This window comes from Hyperolius riggenbachi, chromosome 2 (genome assembly GCF_040937935.1).
Source record: "Hyperolius riggenbachi isolate aHypRig1 chromosome 2, aHypRig1.pri, whole genome shotgun sequence".
NCBI classification, from domain to species: domain Eukaryota; kingdom Metazoa; phylum Chordata; class Amphibia; order Anura; family Hyperoliidae; genus Hyperolius; species Hyperolius riggenbachi.
The window spans coordinates 247,203,718-247,227,388 of NC_090647.1; the positions used below are offsets into that span (position 1 = coordinate 247,203,718).

Sequence of the window (23,671 nt, forward strand, 5' to 3'; positions counted from 1 at the left end):
AGCACCATCCCCACAACACAGGGAAGAGACCATCACCGCAGCCCCAGCCTCTGTCACCGAGTGCCTGCAGCATGCGGTATGTTTGTGACTGATAGAGGCAGAGAAGAGCAGGACTCCAGCGAGACTGACAGTGGGGAAAGGAGGAGCGGCAAGGACATCATCTGCCACGAGTCTGGTCCCTGGCTTAGGGACACAAGCCCAAGAGCTGGTAAACCCATAAGAGCTGGCCAGCACCATTGGAGTAGCTAGGGAACTATGGGCCCTAGTTCAAGTATTATATTGCCCCCCCCCCCCCCCAAGCACTCTATACATAATGATACAGTGCACCACAACCTGCCAAGGACATTCACCATGTCAGAGGTGCAAGAAGGGGATTGGGAACAGTTTGTTAATGAGATACTATTCAAAGCATCTACAGAGGTGATTATTACCAGCACAGGATTAATAAAGAGCTAATAATGTGGTTAAGGAAGGGCCCCTCTGGCCCCAGTGCAGTCACGACCTCTGCGCCCCCTATTGCTTCGCCACTGGCCAGCACATGCTAAAGGTGAGTTGTTTTTTTTACTTAACAACTGAGTGCGATCTCTTCTTCCTTGCTGGCCTCTCTCAGGTCTCTATCTCGGGCGGACCCATAGAACAGCACCCACCACACCAATACAAACTCTGATCGCTCGTCCTGCAACCCAGCAGTGCATCTTCACATAAAGGATGATTTGCATATGCAGCAGTGATGCATCATGGAAGATTTTCCTTGCTCACATAAAGCTGAATAATTACAAATGCCTACTGCTTTAAAAAGGCAAATTTATACTTATTTATACCATGACCATAGACTACTTACTTTACTGTAAGAAAACAATACACCACAGTTTACTATATAAGAATGACAAACAGCTACAGAGTTGTGTTGACTTAAACTAATTAAGATTTATTTTTCTAAATTGCACAAAGTTGTTGCAGACTAAAGTATAACTAAAGGCAACTTCTGCATGTTTATTCCTCTTCACGGACCTAGAAGGTAAACAAACAACATGTTAAATACTTGAAACATTAGCTCACCAATGAAGGATGTATGTTTTTTAAGGCTACAACAAACACTGCAACGTTCTGTACTGAGTGACCTTGTCTTAACTCATTAACTGTCCTAAACAATTCATTTAGTTTGGTTCGTTCAAGCATAAAATATTTGACCCTCATTTACTCAATTCCCTAAACAGGACCTTTTTGAAATATGCTATCCGCCATCCTTTCCACCACTGCACAACATGGTATTTTTAAAACTTTGTGTTAAAATTTATTTTTTGATTTGTTTTGCTGATGAAATGACTCACATCCACCAGCAGTAGGTGGCCTGTGCACATCCTTCCATTCACAAACACCTATGCTTGCTTCCCCCAAAACTTCCACCCCGCCCCCTGTCTCTCCTACCATGTACTGATTTCCTTTTGCTGTGCACAGATCTTTCAGCGCTGCCAACCGCTACATGTATTTTTGGTGGAGGAAGCAGATAGAGTGTATGTAAAATTTAGTCACTGATACTTTGCTTTTTTGATTACGTGACATGGTTTTCAATAGTAATTTTTCTCCTCAGCTGATTCCCAAACCCTTCCAAGCTTCTTTATCAGTGAATCCTGTTCCTGACACCTAAGCCATCATCCTAATTTTAACCTCTTATTGACACCTAAGCCTATCCCTCCCTCCCCTTCCCCAACACTGACCCAATTCTGATGCCTCAACCTACTCTCGCCTAGTGTTGGGCGAACACCTAGATGTTCGGGTTCGCGAACGTTCGCCGAACATGGCCGCGATGTTCGGGTGTTCGAGCCGAACTCCGAACATAATGGAAGTCAATGGGGACCCGAACTTTCGTGCTTTGTAAAGCCTCCTTATATGCTACATACCCCAAATTTACAGGGTATGTGCACCTTGGGAGTGGGTACAAGAGGAAAAAAAAATTAGCAAAAAGAGCTTATAGTTTTTGAGAAAATCGATTTTAAAGTTTCAAAGGGAAAACTGTCTTTTAAATGCGGGAAATGTCTGTTTTCTTTGCACAGGTAACATGCTTTTTGTCGGCATGCAGTCATAAATGTAATACATATAAGAGGTTCCAGGAAAAGGGACCGGTAACGCTAACCCAGCAGCAGCACACGTGATGGAACAGGAGGAGGGTGGCGCAGGAGGAGAAGGCCACGCTTTGAGACACAACAACCTAGGCCTTGCATGAGGACAAGAAGCGTGCGGATAGCAATTTGCATTTTGTCGCCATGCAGTCATAAATGTAATACAGATGAGAGGTTCAATAAACAGGGACCGGAAACGCTAACCCATCACAGATGTTCATTGTTCATGTTACTTGGTTGGGGTCCGGGAGTGTTGCGTAGTCGTTTCCAATCCAGGATTGATTCATTTTAATTTGAGTCAGACGGTCTGCATTTTCTGTGGAGAGGCGGATACGCCGCCGATCTGTGACGATGCCTCCGGCAGCACTGAAACAGCGTTCCGACATAACGCTGGCTGCCGGGCAAGCCAGCACCTCTATTGCGTACATTGCCAGTTTGTGCCAGGTGTCTAGCTTCGATACCCAATAGTTGAAGGGTGCAGATGGATTGTTCAACACAGCTATGCCATCTGACATGTAGTCCTTGACCATCTTCTCCAGGCGATCGGTGTTGGAGGTGGATCTGCACGCTTGCTCTTCTGTGTGCTGCTGCATGGGTGTCAGAAAATGTTCCCACTCCAAGGACACTGCCGATACCATTCGCTTTTGGGCACTAGCTGCGGCTTGTGTTGTTTGCTGCCCTCCTGGTCGTCCTGGGTTTGCGGAAGTCAGTCTGTCGGCGTACAACTGGCTAGAGGAGGGGGAGGATGTCAATCTCCTCTCTAAAGTCTCCACAAGGGCCTGCTGGTATTCTTCCATTTTGACCTGTCTGGCTCTTTCTTCAAGCAGTTTTGGAACATTGTGTTTGTACCGTGGATCCAGAAGGGTATAAACCCAGTAATTGGTGTTGTCCAGAATGCGCACAATGCGTGGGTCGCGTTCAATGCAGTCCTAGGCCGAAGAGGTCATAGCCTAGGGTCACAAAAACCTGTTTATTCGGGCAATTTCAATGGTGGCGAGTCTGACGTACATAAATCGCAGCAATGGCCGTTAGCAACGTCTGAATCTCACGAAATGTCTCATGCAGGTAGAAGACATATTGTTAGACTTGGATTCCAAAGATGGGGTCCCTACATCTCTGCAAACCAGAGTTACAGGGGTCCAAAATTGGTAAAATCCCCCATAGGATTGCATTGCCTCCCTATTTCACTTTCCAAAATCTCACATCTTTTCAAAGGGCAATGGCTCAGCAGTACCAAATTTTCTAGCATTGTAGGGACCCTTAGGGGGAACATGACTGGTGAGTTTCGGGCCCCTAGGCCGAAGAGGTCATAGCCTAGGGTCACAAAAACCTGTTTATTTGGGCTATTTCAATGGTAGTGATGGTGACGTACATAAATCTCAGCCATGGCCGTTAGCAACGTCTGAATCTCACGAAATGTCTCATGCAGGTAGAAGACATATTGTTAGACTTGGATTCCAAAGATGGGGTCCCTACATCTCTGCAAACCAGAGTTACAGGGGTCCAAAATTGGTAAAATCCCCCATAGGCTTTCATTGCCTCCCTATTTCACTTTCCAAAATCTCACATCTTTTCAAAAGGCAATGGCTCAGCAGTACCAAATTTTCTAGCATTGTAGGGACCCTTAGGGGGATCATGACTGGTGAGTTTTGCCACTGCTGAGCCATTGCCCTTTGAAATGGTGTGAGATTTTGGAACGGTAAATAGGAGGCCCAATGAAAGCCTATGGGGGATTTTACCAATTTTGGAGCCCTGTAACTCTGGTTTGCAGAGATGTAGGGACCCCATCTTTGGAATCCAAGTCTAACAATATGTCTTCTACCTGCATGAGACATTTCGTGAGATTCAGACGTTGCTAACGGCCATGGCTGAGATTTATGTACGTCACCATCACTACCATTGAAATAGCCCAAATAGGTTTTTGTGACCCTAGGCTATGACCTCTTCGGCCTAGGGGCCCGAAACTCACCAGTCATGTTCCCCCTAAGGGTCCCTACAATGCTAGAAAATTTGGTACTGCTGAGCAATTGCCCTTTGAAAAGATGTGAGATTTTGGAAAGTGAAATAGGGAGGCAATGAAATCCTATGGGGGATTTTACCAATTTTGGACCCCTGTAACTCTGGTTTGCAGAGATGTAGGGACCCCATCTTTGGAATCCAAGTCTAACAATATGTCTTCTACCTGCATGAGACATTTCGTGAGATTCAGACGTTGCTAACGGCCATTGCTGCGATTTATGTACGTCAGACTCGCCACCATTGAAATTGCCCAAATAAACAGGTTTTTGTGACCCTAGGCTATGACCTCTTCGGCCTAGGACTGCATTGAACGCGACCCACGCATTGTGCGCATTCTGGACAACACCAATTACTGGGTTTATACCCTTCTGGATCCACGGTACAAACACAATGTTCCAAAACTGCTTGAAGAAAGAGCCAGACAGGTCAAAATGGAAGAATACCAGCAGGCCCTTGTGGAGACTTTAGAGAGGAGATTGACATCCTCCCCCTCCTCTAGCCAGTTGTACGCCGACAAACTGACTTCCGCAAACCCAGGACGACCAGGAGGGCAGCAAACAACACAAGCCGCAGCTAGTGCCCAAAAGCGAATGGTATCGGCAGTGTCCTTGGAGTGGGAACATTTTCTGACACCCATGCAGCAGCACACAGAACAGCAAGCGTGCAGATCCACCTCCAACACCGATCGCCTGGAGAAGATGGTCAAGGACTACATGTCAGATGGCATAGCTGTGTTGAACAATCCATCTGCACCCTTCAACTATTGGGTATCGAAGCTAGACACCTGGCACAAACTGGCAATGTACGCAATAGAGGTGCTGGCTTGCCCGGCAGCCAGCGTTATGTCGGAACGCTGTTTCAGTGCTGCCGGAGGCATCGTCACAGATCGGCGGCGTATCCGCCTCTCCACAGAAAATGCAGACCGTCTGACTCAAATTAAAATGAATCAATCCTGGATTGGAAACGACTACGCAACACTCCCGGACCCCAACCAAGTAACATGAACAATGAACATCTGTGATGGGTTAGCGTTTCCGGTCCCTGTTTATTGAACCTCTCATCTGTATTACATTTATGACTGCATGGCGACAAAATGCAAATTGCTATCCGCACGCTTCTTGTCCTCATGCAAGGCCTGGGTTGTTGTGTCTCAAAGCGTGGCCTTCTCCTCCTGCGCCACCCTCCTCCTGTTCCATCACGTGTGCTGCTGCTGGGTTAGCGTTACCGGTCCCTTTTCCTGGAACCTCTTATATGTATTACATTTATGACTGCATGCCGACAAAAAGCATGTTACCTGTGCAAAGAAAACAGACATTTCCTGCATTTAAAAGACAGTTTTCCCTTTGAAACTTTAAAATCGATTTTCTCAAAAACTATAAGCTCTTTTTGCTAATTTTTTTTTCCTCTTGTACCCACTCCCAAGGTGCACATACCCTGTAAATTTGGGGTATGTAGCATATAAGGAGGCTTTACAAAGCACGAAAGTTCGGGTCCCCATTGACTTCCATTATGTTCGGAGTTCGGCTCGAACACCCGAACATCGCGGCCATGTTCGGCCCGAACCCGAACATCTAGATGTTCGCCCAACACTACACGTGACCCGTTCGGCCAATCACAGCGCTAGCCGAACGTTCGGGTAACGATCGGCCATGCGCTCTTAGTTCGGCCATATGGCCGAACAGTTTGGCCGAACACCATCAGGTGTTCGGCCGAACTCGAACGTCACCCGAATAGGGTGATGTTCTGCAGAACCCGAACACTGGCGAACACTGTTCGCCCAACACTACAGTCTCGCCCCCCTCCCCCAAATATAATATTTTCCTAAACCTCTAACGTTAACCATTTCCTGATGCCTAATTGTAACCTTTTCACATTAAACTGCTGCTTTATTACTCAACTGCAGCTGTTAATTGGGGATTTTACACATAATCCAGTAGTTATTCCTAGACCATTTCCAGACATGCTTGTAAATATTGATCAGTCGCTCACTTATTGCACTGTAGACATGTGCAGCTGACCAATTAATATATACAAGCACCTGCAGGAACAGAAAAAGGATCAGTCAGAAAAGCCATCATTTAGGCGTGTAAAGTGCTTTAGCTATTATGACTTCATTAGCTCCACTTAATTACTGATCAGGAAAGAAACCAGCTTTAATGATTGGAAGGATGTCAGTGGATTGGTTTATGAATACACAGTCTTTGGATGTATTCGCCCCTCATAATACAAGATACGGAATTGTATGATTCTCTGTTGGCAATAAGACCAAAGGTGTGTATGCAATAAACTGCCTTAAGCAAAATTACATGCATAATGTTTTACCACAGAATACAATATATTACATGCAATGTATTGTGCTCTACTCATGGTGCGATAAAGGTAGCCATACACTGGTCGATTTGCCATTAGATCTACCAGCTGACAGATCCTTATCTGATCGAATCTGATCAGAGAGGGATCATATGGCTGCCTTTACTGCAAACAGATTGTGAATTGTGAATCGATTTCAGCCTGAAAACGATCACAATCTGTTGAGCTACTCCTACCGCCTGCCCCCCCCCCCCCCCCCCCCGTATACATTACCTGATGCTGGCTCCCGGGCATCTTCTCCGCGCTGCACGGCTCTGTTCCGGCTCCATCCCGGCGCTTTCTGTGTCACTCCGTGACCAGGGAGTTCAAATAGAGCGCCCTCTATTTGAACTTCCTGGTCACTGCAGTGACACAGGAAGCGCCGGGATGGAGCCGGAACAGAGCGGTGCAGCGCGGAGAAGATGCCCGGGAGCCAGCATCAGGTAATGTATACCTGGTCGGATCGGCCGCCGCTAGCGACGCGCTCCCTACCCGCGGGCGATCGAGGGTAATTTCCCGCACGGCGCGATCGACGGACCGATCCGATTTCGGGAGGAAATCGGATCGGCGGGTGCGTTTACCTCGAACGATTGGCAGCAGATTCGATCCCAGGATCGAATCTGCTGTCGAAACGGCCGCGAATCGGGCCAGTGTATGGCCACCTTAAGACTTTACGCATGTAATTCTGCTTCCCGTAGGTTATTGTATACATCCCAGTTTTCATCATCAGTATCATGTCACCGGTACCGGCGGACAGAGGCAGCGGAGGACGGCCGGCGTGGGAGCGATCCAGGCTTATGGAGCTGGAGGAAGCCCCAGGTATGTATAAAACTATTTCTTCTTGGTCTCTGGTTCTCTTTAAAGAAAGGAAATCTCTCAAGTCTGCAGGTCATTTTAATGCAAACACCAGTCCTCTGAGATTTTATTATTACTGTCACATAGACTTCTGCACAATCATTGTGCCAAAGCATAGTTAGTTCATGTGTTTAAGCAACAAAGTCCATCATTCAGGCTTCCAAGGCTGGAGTACACTGGAGAACTTATTTGATTGAAAACTGCCATGGATTATTTGCATCTACATATCAAAAGATTACACACTCCTCTCCTGGGGCAGATAGTGCATCAGAACTAACCTTAATAAGTGCGCTACTTTATACTTTCCATGCACATCATACGCCCCACTGGCGTAGGAATAGGTATAGCAGGCATAGCAGCTGCTATGGGGCCCGGACACCACTGGGGGCCCCATCCCGACAGCAGGCAACTTTTTTTTTTAATTATAAAAACTTCATGAAGAAAGCATCAACCACCTTCCCCTAACCACCCTTCCCCGATGTCCCTCGCTAAAATTTTGAAGCAGCAGCAGGCAGGTGAGAGGGGACTATTTTCTCACCAGTCTGCTGCATATCAATACCTCCCTGGCCAGCCCCATAATTAATCTGTAGTTCCAGCCAGGGAGGAGGAACGGGTGGCTCTGTGGGGTTCCTTGCCGGCAAGTTTTCAAAACTTCCTCCTGGTGTTGACTCTCCATCTCCAATGCCTGCTGCTACAGTAAGTTCAGCTGATTTTTTTCCCCCAAAGCTTGCAGTGAAGGAACCCTCTATTCTTTATGGTGGTCACCTGGTTAGTCAGTGTTCTTATCAGTAGATCTCCCCACAGCAGTGCTAATGCTAAAAGGCAAAGGAGCGTGAATCTTATAAACCACAGCTGTACATTGTGAGCTGAGCCTGCTGTGTATATCGGTAGTGTGGTCTGTGAACTTCACACCGCTGATACAGGCTGGTCTGAGCGGGCTCAGCTCACACAGTGTACAGCTGCGGGTCAGAAGATTCACACTCCTTTGCTCTATTGCTGTGGGGAGATCGTCCTACTGATAAGAGCACTGACTGCCCTCCAATGAGTAGGTAATTAGCTCACAGATTCTGGGGAAGGAAGGGGGAGGGTATTGAACATTCTTCTGTCATCCTTTGACCTTTAATACCCAGTCACCCTTCAGTTGAATGTGTCCCCAGTCAGCACATCCGCTATTCACACTGGTAGCCTGCTCTGATAGGTAGTAGTGTTGTCCGGATCATGAACGATTCGGATCTTTGATCCGAATCTATTTTGTGAGTCGAATCATCCGAATCATCAAAATGAGTGATTCGGATCGCAAAAGGGGCGGGGCCAGGAGCGACACGCCCCCTCTCAGCGGGCAGCGGGGTCCTGGAAGCAGAGCTGAGATGGATCGCTCTGTTGGATGGGAGCCAGCCTTGCAGGGAGACAGGTAGATGAGAGAGAGGAGACATGGGTGCCACTGCCAGATATGTTTAGAGCACACATACTGGCTATAACGTGCTGCTCATTATAGGCTGTCTGGTCCGTAGTTGTGCACAGTGAACACATTGGAAGCTTTTGGCTCAGCTCAGCACAGCTCAGTAACTTTGCAGGCACTGTGATTGCAGCGCAATATGATCCTCCTGCACTCGCTCTAAACAGCTGCACTTATCTTCTGGGAATGCTTTCTTTCACTGTGCGACGTTTGCATTCAAAGTACACAGATGAGCATATAGGTGAAATACATGTAAAGCATAATGATTGCAGCATGTGGGTATTGTGTGCAAACATTTCTGCTCTCTGCTCGTCCCTCCTCCCTTCTCTGTCCACTCCCTTCCCTCTGTCCGTCTTTTCCCCTTCCCTGTGTGTCCACCCCCCCCCCCCCCCCCTCCCCTTCTCCTGTCCACAGCAGGGAAAGACCTGTCCAGCTATTCATTTCACCCCCGAATGCTTCGGTAGTAAAATGATCCGAGATTCGGATCAAAGATCCGGATCTTTTCAATGATCCGATTCGAATCATCCGGATCATTGAAAAGATCCGAACTTCCCATCTCTAATAGGTAGTCCAAATGAAGAAGTAGTTACTGGGTGTGGGGTGATGGCTGTTTACATTTTGACCGACATGAGTGTGCATTTTGTGGAAAGGGAGACAGCAGGGTGTAGTATGTATGTGTTTTTGTGTCATTCCCTCTTAGGTTATTCATTACCCCTGTTTAATATAAGTTAAAAGGTTAAAGGATGCCTTAGCACATTTAAATATGTAATAATGGGGATCAGGCATGTGCAGTGAGCTCTCCCCATGCTCACCTTAACCCCATCCCCACCATTAGTGTGTATCCACCCCCTGAACTTACTTCCTGGTCAGGATGTTTGCTGTGGACTGTGCAGGTGATGCCCAGCGATGGGCATCCTTGATTGTGCGCCCACGGCTGGGATCGCTCTGTCCAATCACACTATCTGGTTGTTATGTGGGAGCCCGCACCGGGCAGCACCTGGGGGGGGGGGGGGGGTGCCTGGGCAAAAAAATTTGCTATGGGGCCCAGTGAGTTGTAGCTACGCCCCTGATACGCCCACACCAGGAAGAGCTGGGTAAATGCTGATGGTGGTCAAAGAACAGAGAGAGCACACAAATTAACCATGGCCACAAGAATCAGAAGTTATAGAAAAGACCAATCTCCCAAATTTGGCACCTCTAATTTCCCTTATTTGAGTGTGGTAGATAAGCCTGAATTCTCTGTCTAAAAGGTAGGTGAAATACTGGTTGCACAATTGCAGGGAAATATGTATCTCTACCTATTACTAAAGCTACATACTCACCTTGCGATGCAGGAAGGTGGATCCAGCAACGTCTCATCTTCCGGCCGGAGTGTATGTGCGACGTTACACGACGAGTGCGAACGAGACTTCAAGCGATAGCGGTACTTTGCGCAGGAGTCGCCAGGGATCTAAGAGATCCGAACTGCCGTGATGGTCGTTATTGCTGCGCATCGTTAAGCGACATTCGCGTGATCATGCACCTGTGCCCATGTTGTGAGAACACAGAAATGGCCGCCCGTTGCTCAAAAAAAAAAATCACCGATTGTCAGTAAATTTGCCGGAAAAAAAAAATGTGAGGCGGGTACAGGCCTTTACAAACAGTTATCACTGCAGGTGGATGATGACTGAGGCTGCACAACCATGTTTTCCACCAACTTCTAAGCAATTATTGCTGTGGTGTTATTTAACTGGGAGCTGTTAGATTTTATCACCTAAAAGCAGATAAAACTATCACAATCCAGCCCACGTTTGCTGGGTGATGTAGGCTCCTCATTGGTTTGCAACTCTGGACACAGTTAAAAAAAAAATCATGTCTATAGTCACCTACTTTTCCAGTATCTCTTGATTTGCTGCGTAACTTGTTCACTTGCGATTCAGCAATATCGGCTCTTTCTTGGGCATCATCAAGCTCATGTTGCAGTTTCTTGTACTTGCCTAAATACTGGTTTGCTTGTTCTTCCTGCAAAGTGGGTTTTAAGCTTCTTAGGGATAAGTATGTCAGGACAATTGCGGCATGCATGTCTATTCTCATCAATATATTATCTGAATCAATTGTTATACCAAAGTCATTTTACAACTGGTGTCATCTTAAAAAACAACTCCAGATATCAGAACAAAGTACTAATACCATATCATTTGTTTTATTTACTTTGCACTTATGGAAGCTTGTTGTGGGGTACAATATGTATGACTCCACCTCCTATGGTAAGTGAGCAGAGTTGTTGGGTAGTGTTTTGGCTGGTTCACAGTCATCAGTTGCATTACAGAATAATTCTGCATACGCACTCACTGCCTATACTATTCTATGGGCGGATCACTGCAAATCCAGCCTTAGGGTGGATGGCCCCACCCCAAATGATAAGAGCTACAATACAATTCTGCACACCAAAATGCAGTAAATTTTCAATAGATTTACAAAAATCTAGGAACATGACACAACGTTTGGAGTGGCACAGATCCACTTCATCAAGACATACAAGCAGGAATGGATGGGATGCATCACATTTTTGAAGCAGGCTCGTACTGCCTTGCAGACTGGTGACCAATCCTAAATGTATGCCATGATGAAGGGTCCTTGTGTGACTCTAAAACATAAATCTGCACATTTCTGGAATTGATAAACCTAGTATATATTCATTGGATTTTGGTTTGCTCAATTGTGTTGACTATATTGTTGAGGTGAACAGACTTATAACTTTAGAAGTGATATAATGGTCTGCTGCTATGTTGCCAGTATGTTTGATACGTAGAGTGTAGAATGTACTTACAGCTTCTTCAGCTTGATGCTTATAGCTCTTAACTTTTAGCTGTAATTTATCAATCAGATCTTGCATTCTAATCAGATTTTTCTTGTCCTCATCTGCCTGTGGATATATAAAAAATGGTTTGATGTGTTTGTTTTTTTCACTGACAGTCCAATCTGTCACAGGGGCTTCCTTATATGGTACCTGATAAGTTAACTCCTTGATCCGCCGTTCAAACTTGCGCACTCCCTTGAGAGATTCTGCATTTCGGCGCTGCTCAGCCTCCAGCTCATTTTCCAATTCACGCACCTGTAACCAAACCAGTTTATTATTGCAAAAGTGAATTTAAACTACAATATGGAGTTCCCTAGCTTTTTAATCAGCAAATATTTTATAATGTTGTTGTTTTCGGATTTCCTGCTTTTGGTCACAATATTATTTGTTTACAAGTCTCTTGCATAAGTGTTTTCGTAAATGAAAAGAAGAGAAATGGTAGACAATGTTGGAAATATATGTTCAAATTGTTTTAGTTCAAGGGTACTTTCAGTTTGATAAAATAATCACAACTATGCAAAAAGAGCAGTTAAGAATGATCAATACATATGTTTTCATGCAAATATGATTGTCTTATTGAATTAGAGAGTAGGAATGCTCTATCCTACACAAAGCCTACTGGCTGAAAGCTTACTCTTTACAGCCCATATGCAATTCACTTTTTCTCCTGAGTTTTCTCATATGTGATATTTGTATACTTCGTGGTAAAATGCATTTTAAACCACCTGCAAGCAAGAAAATACTCAAAATAATTTTAATACTTATAAGTTTTGCAATAAAAAAAATTTTAAGCATTCAATTGAATTTCCAACAGGTCTGATCTGATTCCCGATGGTTTTTCTGATCAATTTTATGATCACTTTTGTACACAATTGATCAGAAAAAAAACAGTAGTTGGATTTGTCTGAAACAATCGATTCAACCCGTCTATCTGACAGGACATTGCATGGTGTGTACCAGGCATTATTTAAGATTATCTCTGTGTGTCTTGAATTGACTAACTACCCAGTGTACACATACCTTTACACTACTCTGCCCCCACTGTGCAAAGCTATCTGGGGTCTTAGTGCAGTCTTAGAAAAATGAATAATGTACCCTGGACTCCAGCTTCTGAATCTGCTTTTTTCCTCCCTTCAGTGCAATCTGCTCAGCTTCATCCAGTCTCTTCTGAAGGTCTTTGATGGTTTGCTCCATGTTCTTTTTCATCCTTTCCAAGTGAGAGCTGGTATCTTGCTCTTTCTTCAGTTCTTCTGCCATCATGGCAGCCTATAAAAAACACAAAAACATAGCTGGTTGATCACAATGCATAGTGTAAACTTGACACATAGGATTGTACAGTAGAGCAGCGGAACGCTAGACAAGAGAGTAGGGACAACAGCATAACTAACTCCAGTGAATATGGTCACAGAACTGTTCAAAATAACGAAATCCAGCTAAAGAAGATTACTTAGTGAACTAAAGGGTATAACCATGCCCTCCTACCCACATCCAGAACCACTCCTTCTTATTGCTCCCAACCGGAGGAGGCTTAATTGACAGCTCAGTAACACACCTTCCTGCAGCACTTTGCCTGCACCTCACCTCCCAGAAGGCATCTCCACCAGTAGACAACAGAGAGAAGGATAACAGCGTAGTAGCCATCTGGATTATTTGGCACAAGATCTGGTGCTGCTGCATTCTGGCACAAAAACACTTATGGTGCACATTGGATGGATCCATAGGTAGTATACATGACTATTATAAATTTTCGATCACACTTTAATCTAATTTGTGCCAAACACAGATGGACGACAGTCAAAAAAACACTCATAACTTTATAAGTAGTGCCAGATGTGTAAAGTGTTGACTTTTCAGCCAACCTGGTGGATTTCAGTGATTAGCTAACTGGATAGCTACAATTTGCAGCATTTTAAATTTTCTTTAGTTTTTTTTTTATGAAAGTTCTCTTTTAAAATGTTTTTCACCTGGCCACTTAATGGTTTTACGAATACACTGTCAGTTGCTCATATAAGGGAAGCCAGGACTTACACCTTTACATATGACACGTGTGGTACATTGCGTGATGTAAAGATATATGTCTCTCCTCGGGTTCCTTTTAAATTTCTATGCAAACCCAAACAAACTATCATCTCATTCCTTTTCCTGGTGCATAATCCTAACTTCACCCCCTAACAACTCCTTCCAGTTGTCTAATCCTAATTTGCCCGAACCCAGTGTTAACTACTTCTGATTACCGAACACTAATGCTCTAATTCTAAAAACGAATACTAATCTCCCCTACCCTATTCCATAACACTGACTCTTCTTAAGGGGCCCATACACCTAACGATTTTCCCGCCGAAATACGGCCGTTTCGATCACAGTGATCAAAACGGCCATGAAATAGCCGCGCACACCGCTGACAGAATGATGGATTTCCATCCAAAATCCATCGTTCCCGTCGATCCATCCGTGCGGAAGATTTTTCTCGGTCGCCGGCGGGTCAGGAGTGCGTCGATAGCGGCGTTCGAATGCCCGACGACCGACGCAATACAGCGGGTATACATTACCTGCTCCGCCGGCGCGAGTCACCGATGTCAGCCCCGGCTCCCGGCTGGCATCTTCTCCGCATCACGGCATCCGGCATAACTTCCTGTGTCACTGCAGTGACAGCAGAAGTACAAATAGAGGGCGCTCTATTTGAACTTCCGCTGTCACTGGAGTGACAGGAAGTTATACGTGCTTGCTGGACGTGTGATGCGGAAGGTGATGGGAGAAGATGCCGGGACCAGGCGGAGAAGAAGACAGCGGTGGACCAGGGGACTCGCGCCGGCCGGAACAGGTAATATATGCGGGGGGGAGGGGGGGCGGCAGAAGGGCCAGCTCCACAGATTGTGATCGGTTTCAGGCTGAAATCGATTCACAATCTGTTTGCAGTAAGGTGGCCATACGATCCCTCTCTGATCAGATTCGATCAGAGAGGGATCTATCTTTTGGTCGAATCTAATGGCAAATCGACCAGTGTATGGACACCTTTAGTGTCTAGCCCCATCTGATAAGCCTGATGTATTAAAGACAGGATCAGAACAACCATGCAAGTAGCATTTTTAAAAGTCATTCAGCAGCGGGGAACTTCCACATTCCTCTCACTTCAGGTTTAGTCAATTATATTTAGAGATGAGCGTAATGGAGTAATTACGATTTCGCGAAATTTCGCGTAAGTAGTGTAATTACGTTTATGGCCGTAAGTACATAATCGTAATAAAGAAGGATTTTGCGAAATTTCGCGTAAGCGTAATTTTCGCATTGCAATTGGTATTATGAAATTAATGCGTATGGTCATGCTCCCAAAGCGGAAAAGTTGACGCATGTATCAATGTTAAGTAGCCGCCGACTTTAAGGGTTAATAGCAAAGCCCCCTTATATGCTAAGAGCCTCAAATTTGGAGAATATATTAAGGAGATCAGGAGGAATAAGAGGAAAAATTTTTTTTTCAAAAAGACCTTATAGTTTTTGAGAAAATCGATGTTAAAGTTTCAAAGGAAAAATGTAAACATTTAAAAACCCGCCGACTTTAACGGTTAATAGCAAAGCCTGCTTAAAGTTTAGGAACACCAAATTCCCAGGGTATATTAAGGGGATCAGTGGGAATAAGAGGAAAAAATTTTTTTTCAAAAAGACCTTATAGTTTTTGAGAAAATCGATTTTTAAGTTTCAAGGGCGAAAATGTCTTTTAAATGCAGAAAATGTCAGTTTTTTTTGCACAGGTAACAATAGTGTATTATTTTCATAGATTCCCCAAAGTGGGAAGAGTTTTACTTATTTCGTTCTGAGTGTGGGAAATATTTAAAAAAAAACCACGTGGGGTCCCCCCTCCCAGACCTCTTTAACCCCTTGTCCCCCATGGAGGCTGGGATAGCCAGAATGCGGAGCACCGGCCGCGTGGGGCTCCGCACCCTGACTATACCAGCCCGCATGGTCCATGGATTGGGGGGTCTCGGAAGGGGAGGGGCAGCCAAGCTTTCCCCTCCCCCTCCGAGCCCTTGTCCAATCCAAGGACAAGGGGCTCTTCTCCACCTCCGATGGGCGGTGGAGGTGGAGGCCGCGATTTCCTGGGGGGGAGGTTCATGTTGGTATCTGGGAGTCCCCTTTAAAAAGGGGTCCCCCAGATGCCCACCCCCCCCTCCCAGGAGAAATGAGTATAGAGGTACTTGTACCCCTTACCCATTTCCTTTAAGAGTTAAAAGTAAATAAACACACAAACACTTAGAAAAAGTATTTTAATTGAACAAAAAACATAACCACGAAAAAAATCCTTTAATATTCTTAATTAACCATTAATACTTACCTGGCCCTTTAAATAAATGATCCCTCGAAATAGCCTCGGAAATGTTCTATCAGTTACAATGTAACAAAGTTATTACAATGTAACAACTTTGTTACATTGTAACTACGCCGCACCCGACGTCACTCGCCGCCGCCGCATACGCGTCTGCGCTGCACACATTCCCGACAGAGCTCTGAGCTATATAGCTCAGAGCTCTGAGAAGCATCTTTGTATTTTGGCTCCAAGGAGCCCCATTGGTCCTTAGCAGACCAATGGGGTTCCTTCAAATCAAAAGGAACCCCATTGGTCTGCTAAGGACCAATGGGGCTCCTTGGAGCCCAAATACAAAGATGCTTCTCAGAGCTCTGAGCTATATAGCTCAGAGCTCTGTCGGGTCCGTGCAGGACGCTAAGTCCCCGCAGCTCCCGCTGTCCACCCCGCCCCCATCTGTCACCCACATGTCACCCACATGTGGGTGACATGTGGGTGACATGTGGGAGAGGCACGGACCCGACAGAGCTCTGAGCTATATAGCTCAGAGCTCTGAGAAGCATCTTTGTATTTGGGCTCCAAGGAGCCCCATTGGTCCTTAGCAGACCAATGGGGTTCCTATTGATTTGAAGGAACCCCATTGGTCTGCTAAGGACCAATGGGGCTCCTTGGAGCCAAAATACAAAGATGCTTCTCAGAGCTCTGAGCTATATAGCTCAGAGCTCTGTCGGGAATGTGTGCAGCGCAGACGCGTATGCGGCGGCGGCGAGTGACGTCGGGTGCGGCGTAGTTGCAATGTAACAAAGTTGTTACATTGTAATAACTTTGTTACATTGTAACTGATAGAACATTTCCGAGGCTATTTCGAGGGATCATTTATTTAAAGGGCCAGGTAAGTATTAATGGTTAATTAAGAATATTAAAGGACTTTTTTCGTGGTTATGTTTTTTGTTCAATTAAAATACTTTTTCTAAGTGTTTGTGTGTTTATTTACTTTTAACTCTTAAAGGAAATGGGTAAGGGGTACAAGTACCTCTATACTCATTTCTCCTGGGAGGGGGGGTGGGCATCTGGGTGACCCCTTTTTAAAGGGGACTTCCAGATTCCACCATGAACCTCCCCCCCAGGAAATCGCGGCCTCCACCTCCACCGCCCATCGGAGGTGGAGAAGAGCCCCTTGTCCTTGGATTGGACAAGGGCTCGGAGGGGGAGGGGAAAGCTTGGCTGCCCCTCCCTTCCGAGACCCCCCAAACCATGGACCATGCGGGCTGGTATAGTCAGGGTGCGGAGCCCCACGCGGCCGGTGCTCCGCATTCTGGCTATCCCAGCCTGCATGGGGGACAAGGGGTTAAAGAGGTCTGGGAGGGGGGACCCCACGTCGTTTTTTTTTAATATTTCCCACACTCAGAACGAAGTAAGTAAAACTCGTCCCACTTGGGGGAATCTATGAAAATAATACACTATTGTTACCTGTGCAAAAAAACCTGACATTTTCTGCATTTAAAAGACATTTTCGCCCTTGAAACTTAAAAATCGATTTTCTCAAAAACTATAAGGTCTTTTTGAAAAAAAAATGTTTCCTCTTATTCCTCCTGATCTCCTTAATATATTCTCCAAATTTGAGGCTCTTAGCATTTAAGGGGGCTTTGCTATTAACCCTTAAAGTCAGCGGCTTTTTTATATTATACGGAGCGTTACGGTTTAACGCGAAATTACGGTAGCGTTTAATGCGAAATTACGGCATGAACGAAACGCGAAATTACGCGTTGAAAATTACGCTTACGGTATTTTCAATTACGATTTTAATGGCAATTACGCTACTGTAATTTCGCATCGTAATCGCAAATTTCGCATGCGTAATTTTAGTAATGCGAAATTACGAAAATTTCAGCTCAACTCTAATTATATTCAGAGATAGGCATGACAGGTCTTCCTAATGGCTGGCTAGGGAACCATTTTTATTTCAGTTGGCAAATTTACCAGCTTATTGGCTCCTTCCTCAATAGTAAAGATGGTCTTGTCTAGGAGAATTCATGGAGAAGCATGTGATTTGTTTGATCATCTGATAGATTTGCAAAGCTCTGATTTGCTGTGATCACAACCTGCTTTAGCACATGATCAGCAAATCAGAAACTTACACATCTATCACCTGACCAAACTGATTACGTGCGTCTTCATGAGTTTTCCTAAACATGACCATCTCTACTCACTAGTACATGTGGTGGTATCAGACCTGTGGTATTGCAAGTACAGGTTTATTATAGACACATAGCAGAGGTTTTTGCACTATGATTGTTTATTACAGGTAGGTGATTTACTAATGTATTCTTGAAGTACTTATCCCTTGCTAGTTACAAACTGATTTAACATCCACATTCTTTCTGCTTCTTAAACTGAGTGTAGGGACATATAAAGTCTGCAGCGTCATTGGGTTGGGATACCGTTTGGGTAACCTAGGCTTAAGCCTGAATTGTAAAAGTTTCTATTTTACTTTTAGTTTACAGGGCTATGTTTAGCTAGCTTGTACTGCACACAATACATACTATATGTGTTCACAGGATGAGAATATGAAGAGGCAAAACCTTACATCAGTGATTGCTTTTTTAGCTTTGTCTTCTGCATTTCTGCATTCCTGGATGGCCTCTTCTACTTCATTCTGCATGTGGGACAGATCACTCTCCAGTTTCTTCTTCTGGTTGATGAGACTTGTATTCTGTTGGGACACGTAACAGAAGTTGGCATTGTACTGTTTATGAACTACACTAGAAGAGTTATTTTGTATGGCGAGGCAGCCACTGTCTGGTCTTGACTAGTAATGAAGAGTTACTTAATAGTTATCAGGTTTTTAAGACTTTTATTTTCTTTAAATATTATTTCTACTGTATTTTAAAAGGATTTCAGAACAATCAAAGATAAGAATGAAAAGTGTCTATAAATCTACTGATTTTGCAGCCCATTCGACCATCCGATTAGATAATGCCCCTCAGTGCCCGTGCTCTGTAAATGTTTGCAACTGTGCACTCGCACAACTCCTGGCCTCCTATGCGTGTTACCCGAGTGCATGTATCACAAGGCACCAGGTGCGGGTGTGATATCACACATGCACCACATGGTACAGGCACTCGCAGTAACCAAGGTAATGGCGGAGGAGGCATGGAGTCCCACCAGTGGATAGATCAGAATTTACAGACCACTGGCAACGGGGAAGGGGGGGGGGGGAGACGAATGACACAGAGAGATCTGCCTCATATGGTCCATCTGTCCAGGCTCGGGGTGACCGCCGAGAGGTGTTTGCAGAGCCTGCAGTGCAGCAGGCATTTGTCACTCACCTCCCCGAGATCTAGATGCTTGTTGCTCGTCCTCTTCCGGTTCTCTGAGCCTCTCGATCCCACAGGTGAAATTGTCATTTGTCACATGATGACAAATGGCGATGTCACCATAGGGGTAGAGTGCCACCTGGAGGATAGGAGGAAGAATTGCAGTGCTGGGTACCATAGAGGTGAGTGAAGAGTTCAGGGCTGCTGCAGATCTCACCGCAGTATGATTTTTTCCCCCCTGCTTTTAGGGTCTAAAAGCTTGTGAAAAAATTGCACATCGTTTAGACACTAAAAACCGGAAATAATCATACCGCCAAGGATGTTAAACTACATTTCAAGGTAATGTCCTTCATATACCAGCTAATTAAAGGTGTGACTACATATGGTAGGGTGGTTGACCCTAGTAACCCTTTCTCTCCTAGGTGTTCTGTACCATTGTTTGCCATTTTTAATGTTGCGTAAATAAAATTTGGCGTTTTATACTGGATGTGCCCTGTGCCCAGCCACTTTCTCTTGCATTGAACATATCGTAGGGTGGAAAGTTTATTTCAACAGCTGCTTGACTTGGCAATGGATAAACTGTTAAAAAATTAAATATTATAAAGTTCTTCTAGAATCTTAAGCCCAACCCTTACCCTTAATGCTGAAGCAAGCCTGGACTAAAAATAAACTTATGAGATAGTGAATTGGACCTGTGAATGAAGCAGGTTGACCCTTTCTGTAGATTCCAGGAGCTCCTGCTCTGCCAGCTTCCTTGCACGCTCTGTCTGGTCAAGCGCTCCTCTCAGTTCATCAAGTTCTGCCTGAAGCAGGTTGTTTCGCCGCTCATTGACTGCTGACTGTTCTTTCAGGTCTTCTGTAAGATGAATGGAATCATCCAGCTGGACTTGAAGATCCTAGTAAAAAGAAACAGCAAAACTTCCTCAGTAAATGTTTATTACTGCCTGATATAAATTGTTAAAACACAACAATGTGACTTAATTTAAAGCCATAGTTTAGCACAGCTTTTTAGAACTGTATTGCATAGAAAGGTAATTGTAAAAAAGTGCATGTAAAATTATACTACAAACCTGTTACTGGATACCACCAACTGTTTTCTGTCCTCCTCCTCCACCAACCCACAGACTGATCTATGATGTTCTACATGGGGGCAGAACCGAGTGCAATCCCCGGCCACATTCATGCCTCCCTAATGAGTGGCAGCCAAAGGACAGTCTGTGGGGTGTGAAGTTGGCCCACTCCACCCAACATGCAGTTTGGGGGTTGAGTGTAATCTGGAAGGGAGAGATAGAAGTCTGTGGCTGTTTATTGTGAGAACCTTACCACTGCCTTTTTAATTTTTTACTTATATGACTAGTAACACATTTTTTAAGTGATTTATATGAGGGGTATTTGTAAAAAGAAAACCTCAGCTAAAGCTTTAATGTCTGCCAAATAATGCTTGAACATTGTCACAGACAGTAACACTGGTGGAGGCACCCGGTATATATGTTTATGATGAACAACTGTGCATATGAGGCAGTATAAATCTTACCTCTCTTGACGAATGAACCAATATTATTGGAAAAATGTATTTATTCATTTTAGCACTAAAAGGGACAACCTTTTTCATGCATGCTGCAGAGAGGAGCTCAAGCTGACAAACCTCCCGATAGAGGCACTGTATAGACCTGAAGAAGCGGGGCCAGCACCCATGAAACGCATTGTCCCTTTTAAAGCTTAAAGAGTAACTGTCAGGCTGCAGAAGCTAATTTAAACCTCTATTCTCCTGTGTTAAACAGTTTAGAAGGAAGCCAAAAAGGCATTAGTGAAGATAAAAATCTCTCTTACCTTTGATGTGTGCTTATCAGCAAAGCTGTTATTCTTAAGAAGACGCAAGCCGCATACCATACTGCAAAGCATTCTGGGGCTCTCCCCTCGGCTGCTAATGAGACGTTACAGCAGCTTGTAATCAGTCCAGCGCGTAGCACTGATAAATCTCCGGGCAGAGTACACTGCAGGAGTCAGCTATTGTTCCTAGCCACATGGCTCATTAATATTCACTGCACACTGTGTTATTCAGTACGAGCTTTTCTGTGATCAGGAAGCAGGCAGGACATGACGACACAATTGGCTTCATAGAAGACAGAAAAACATGGAACCTGCCATGAGCTGTCAGGAGCATCATTCTCTGCAAATACTATATAAAAATTCTGTGAAGTACAAACGTGGACAGTGAAATGCATATGTAATGTAAGTACAGCCAATCTTTAGCTACTGATATATGTGTTTATTTTCTCTGAGACCTTATACCTAACAGCTCCTCTTTAAACAAATAAATACATTTTTTCCCAAAAATATTGGTTCATACTTAAAGCGGAATGAAACCCAGCATTTCTTCTTTGCTGTAAAAAAAATTATTTACAGCATATTATATACAACCAGCATTTTTTGTTTTACTTGAACAGCATTCAAAGGATTACACACAAGACTAGAAAGTTAAGTGCAGAGAAATCTGGACGCTTCCGAAGTGGAAATAATGTTATCTTGGGTTTACTTAATTGTATCAATTGAGGACTGTGACACATTCTCTGACTGTGTAGAAGCTCCTGGACACAGACAGACACTCAAAGCATTTCTGCCTTCAATACATAATGAATAAAACCAGTTATGTTATGAATAAAATGCAAAGTCAGATCTCAAAGCAAAAAACTGTACTTTTGGGAACTTGTAATTTCTAAATGTGAATCAATACTTATGCACAAATGCAACTATGATAACCGTATGGCATATAAAAAGTAGGAAAACATGTTTTTATTGACTATTATGTCAGGGTTTTATACTGCTTTAAAGAGAGGTAAGATTTATACTGCCCCCTTATATGCATAGTTGTTCATCAGAAACATATACCGGGCGCCTCTACCAGTGTCATTGTGTAGCCGTCTACCACTAAAAGGGGTTGATAGTTTTCTAGTCCCCTAAAAAAACCTAAGAGGAGAAGTGACCAACCAGCAGCTGCACCGCAGACCTGGAAAATAGAACGTAGACAGGTTGTCTCCCACAGGCTCTGACGGTGGTTGCAAGTTATTGCAACTCACCTTTGTGAGTATACTTTCTTACATTACACCATCCATCAATGCTGCACCATTGGGCTCCAGGTCTTTCTCATTTTCCAAATTCTCTGAGGTTACTGCTAACCAACAAGAACAACCCCCTTAGTCATGGCTCAGGCATGGGCTCTACTATAAATGGGAGAGGAGCTAGAGCAGGGGTCTCAAACTCAATTTACCTGGGGGCCGCAGGAGGCAAAGTCAGGATGAGGCTGGGCCGCCTCTGCCCGCCCCTCTCACTCTTCCTTCACAGAGATGGTGGGGATAGGCAGCGATTGACGTCAGGAGGGTCAGAGCTGAAGATGAAAGCTCTGCCCCTTCCAGGAAATGCCGGCGGATTGCCCCTGGGGGATTTGGGGGCTCTGCAGCCCTCGTTTAGCGGCGGGGATGCGGCGGATTACTTGGGAGCACTGAAGCGAACTATAAGGAAGCTTTTGCCGGCGAGGGCCACAAAATAATGTATCGAGGGCCGCAAATGGCCCACGGCCGCGAGTTTGAGACCCCTGAGCTAGAGTCTGTATCACTGAGAAGCCAATCTATAATTAGCATACCTTAATCTGGGCCTGCAGATTACGCATGGCTTTTGTTGCCTCTGTAGCCTGACGAGTAGCATGACTTAGCTGAATTTCCATTTCATTCAAGTCTCCTTCCATCTTCTTCTTTATCCTTGTGGCTTCATTTCTGCTCTTCACTTCAGCATCCAAGGTAGATTGTAATGATTCGATAATACGCTGTTGGTTTCTCCTAATGTTTATAAGATGTAATAAGATTTAACCATTTTTAAATATTTGTACAATTAGAGTGAATCTGAAGTGAGGAAACTTGCTTCAAGTTAGACTCCTACCTATGTAGAGGGAAGGCTCTGGATCACATTAAGCCTTCCGGGTCCGCTGTCCCGTCATTCCAGCGCTGTGTCCTGGTGAATTGCTGCCATCGAATACCTTTGGAAGTACTTACTTCCCTGAGTGCTTTGAAAGATGCCGCATCCGTACTGCTCATGCACAATGATCATGTGCTTGCCTGAAGGATGCCCAAGGAGGGACAAAGAGATATTTATCCTAGTAAGTCCAAGAACTTCACCAGGGCACATCGCTGGAACAACGGGGCGGACCGAGGACCGGGAAGGCTCTATGGGATCCAGAGCCTTCCCTCTACATAAGTGAGTAATCTTTTTTTATGTTCACTTTAAACATATCTATGTGTAGAATCCATTGATATTTCCTTAAGCAATTGCAAACGAATACTGCAATACCGTGAATCAAACTGGTAAGGCTGCATACTGTGCAGCGCTTGTTTCCACTAACAGGGCTCTCCCTAGTCTCTGAATTCA

The 23,671-nt window shown here is 44.7% G+C and overlaps 1 protein-coding gene across 1 annotated transcript in view; it reads right to left on the bottom strand.

Annotated features, from left to right (window-relative positions):
• Window positions 1-929: 929 nt before the first annotated feature.
• MYH15 (myosin heavy chain 15) overlaps window positions 930-23,671 on the bottom strand; it is a 104,226-nt gene continuing 81,484 nt past the window's right edge. The window contains exons 34-41 of the mRNA XM_068268459.1: window positions 22,893-23,085; window positions 19,945-20,148; window positions 18,523-18,648; window positions 12,734-12,904; window positions 11,789-11,893; window positions 11,609-11,704; window positions 10,669-10,800; window positions 930-1,011 (exon numbers count right to left, since the gene is read on the bottom strand). Of these exons, the coding sequence (XP_068124560.1) occupies window positions 994-1,011; window positions 10,669-10,800; window positions 11,609-11,704; window positions 11,789-11,893; window positions 12,734-12,904; window positions 18,523-18,648; window positions 19,945-20,148; window positions 22,893-23,085 (1,045 nt within the window). The 3' untranslated portion in view covers window positions 930-993. The remainder of the gene's footprint in view (window positions 1,012-10,668; window positions 10,801-11,608; window positions 11,705-11,788; window positions 11,894-12,733; window positions 12,905-18,522; window positions 18,649-19,944; window positions 20,149-22,892; window positions 23,086-23,671) is intronic.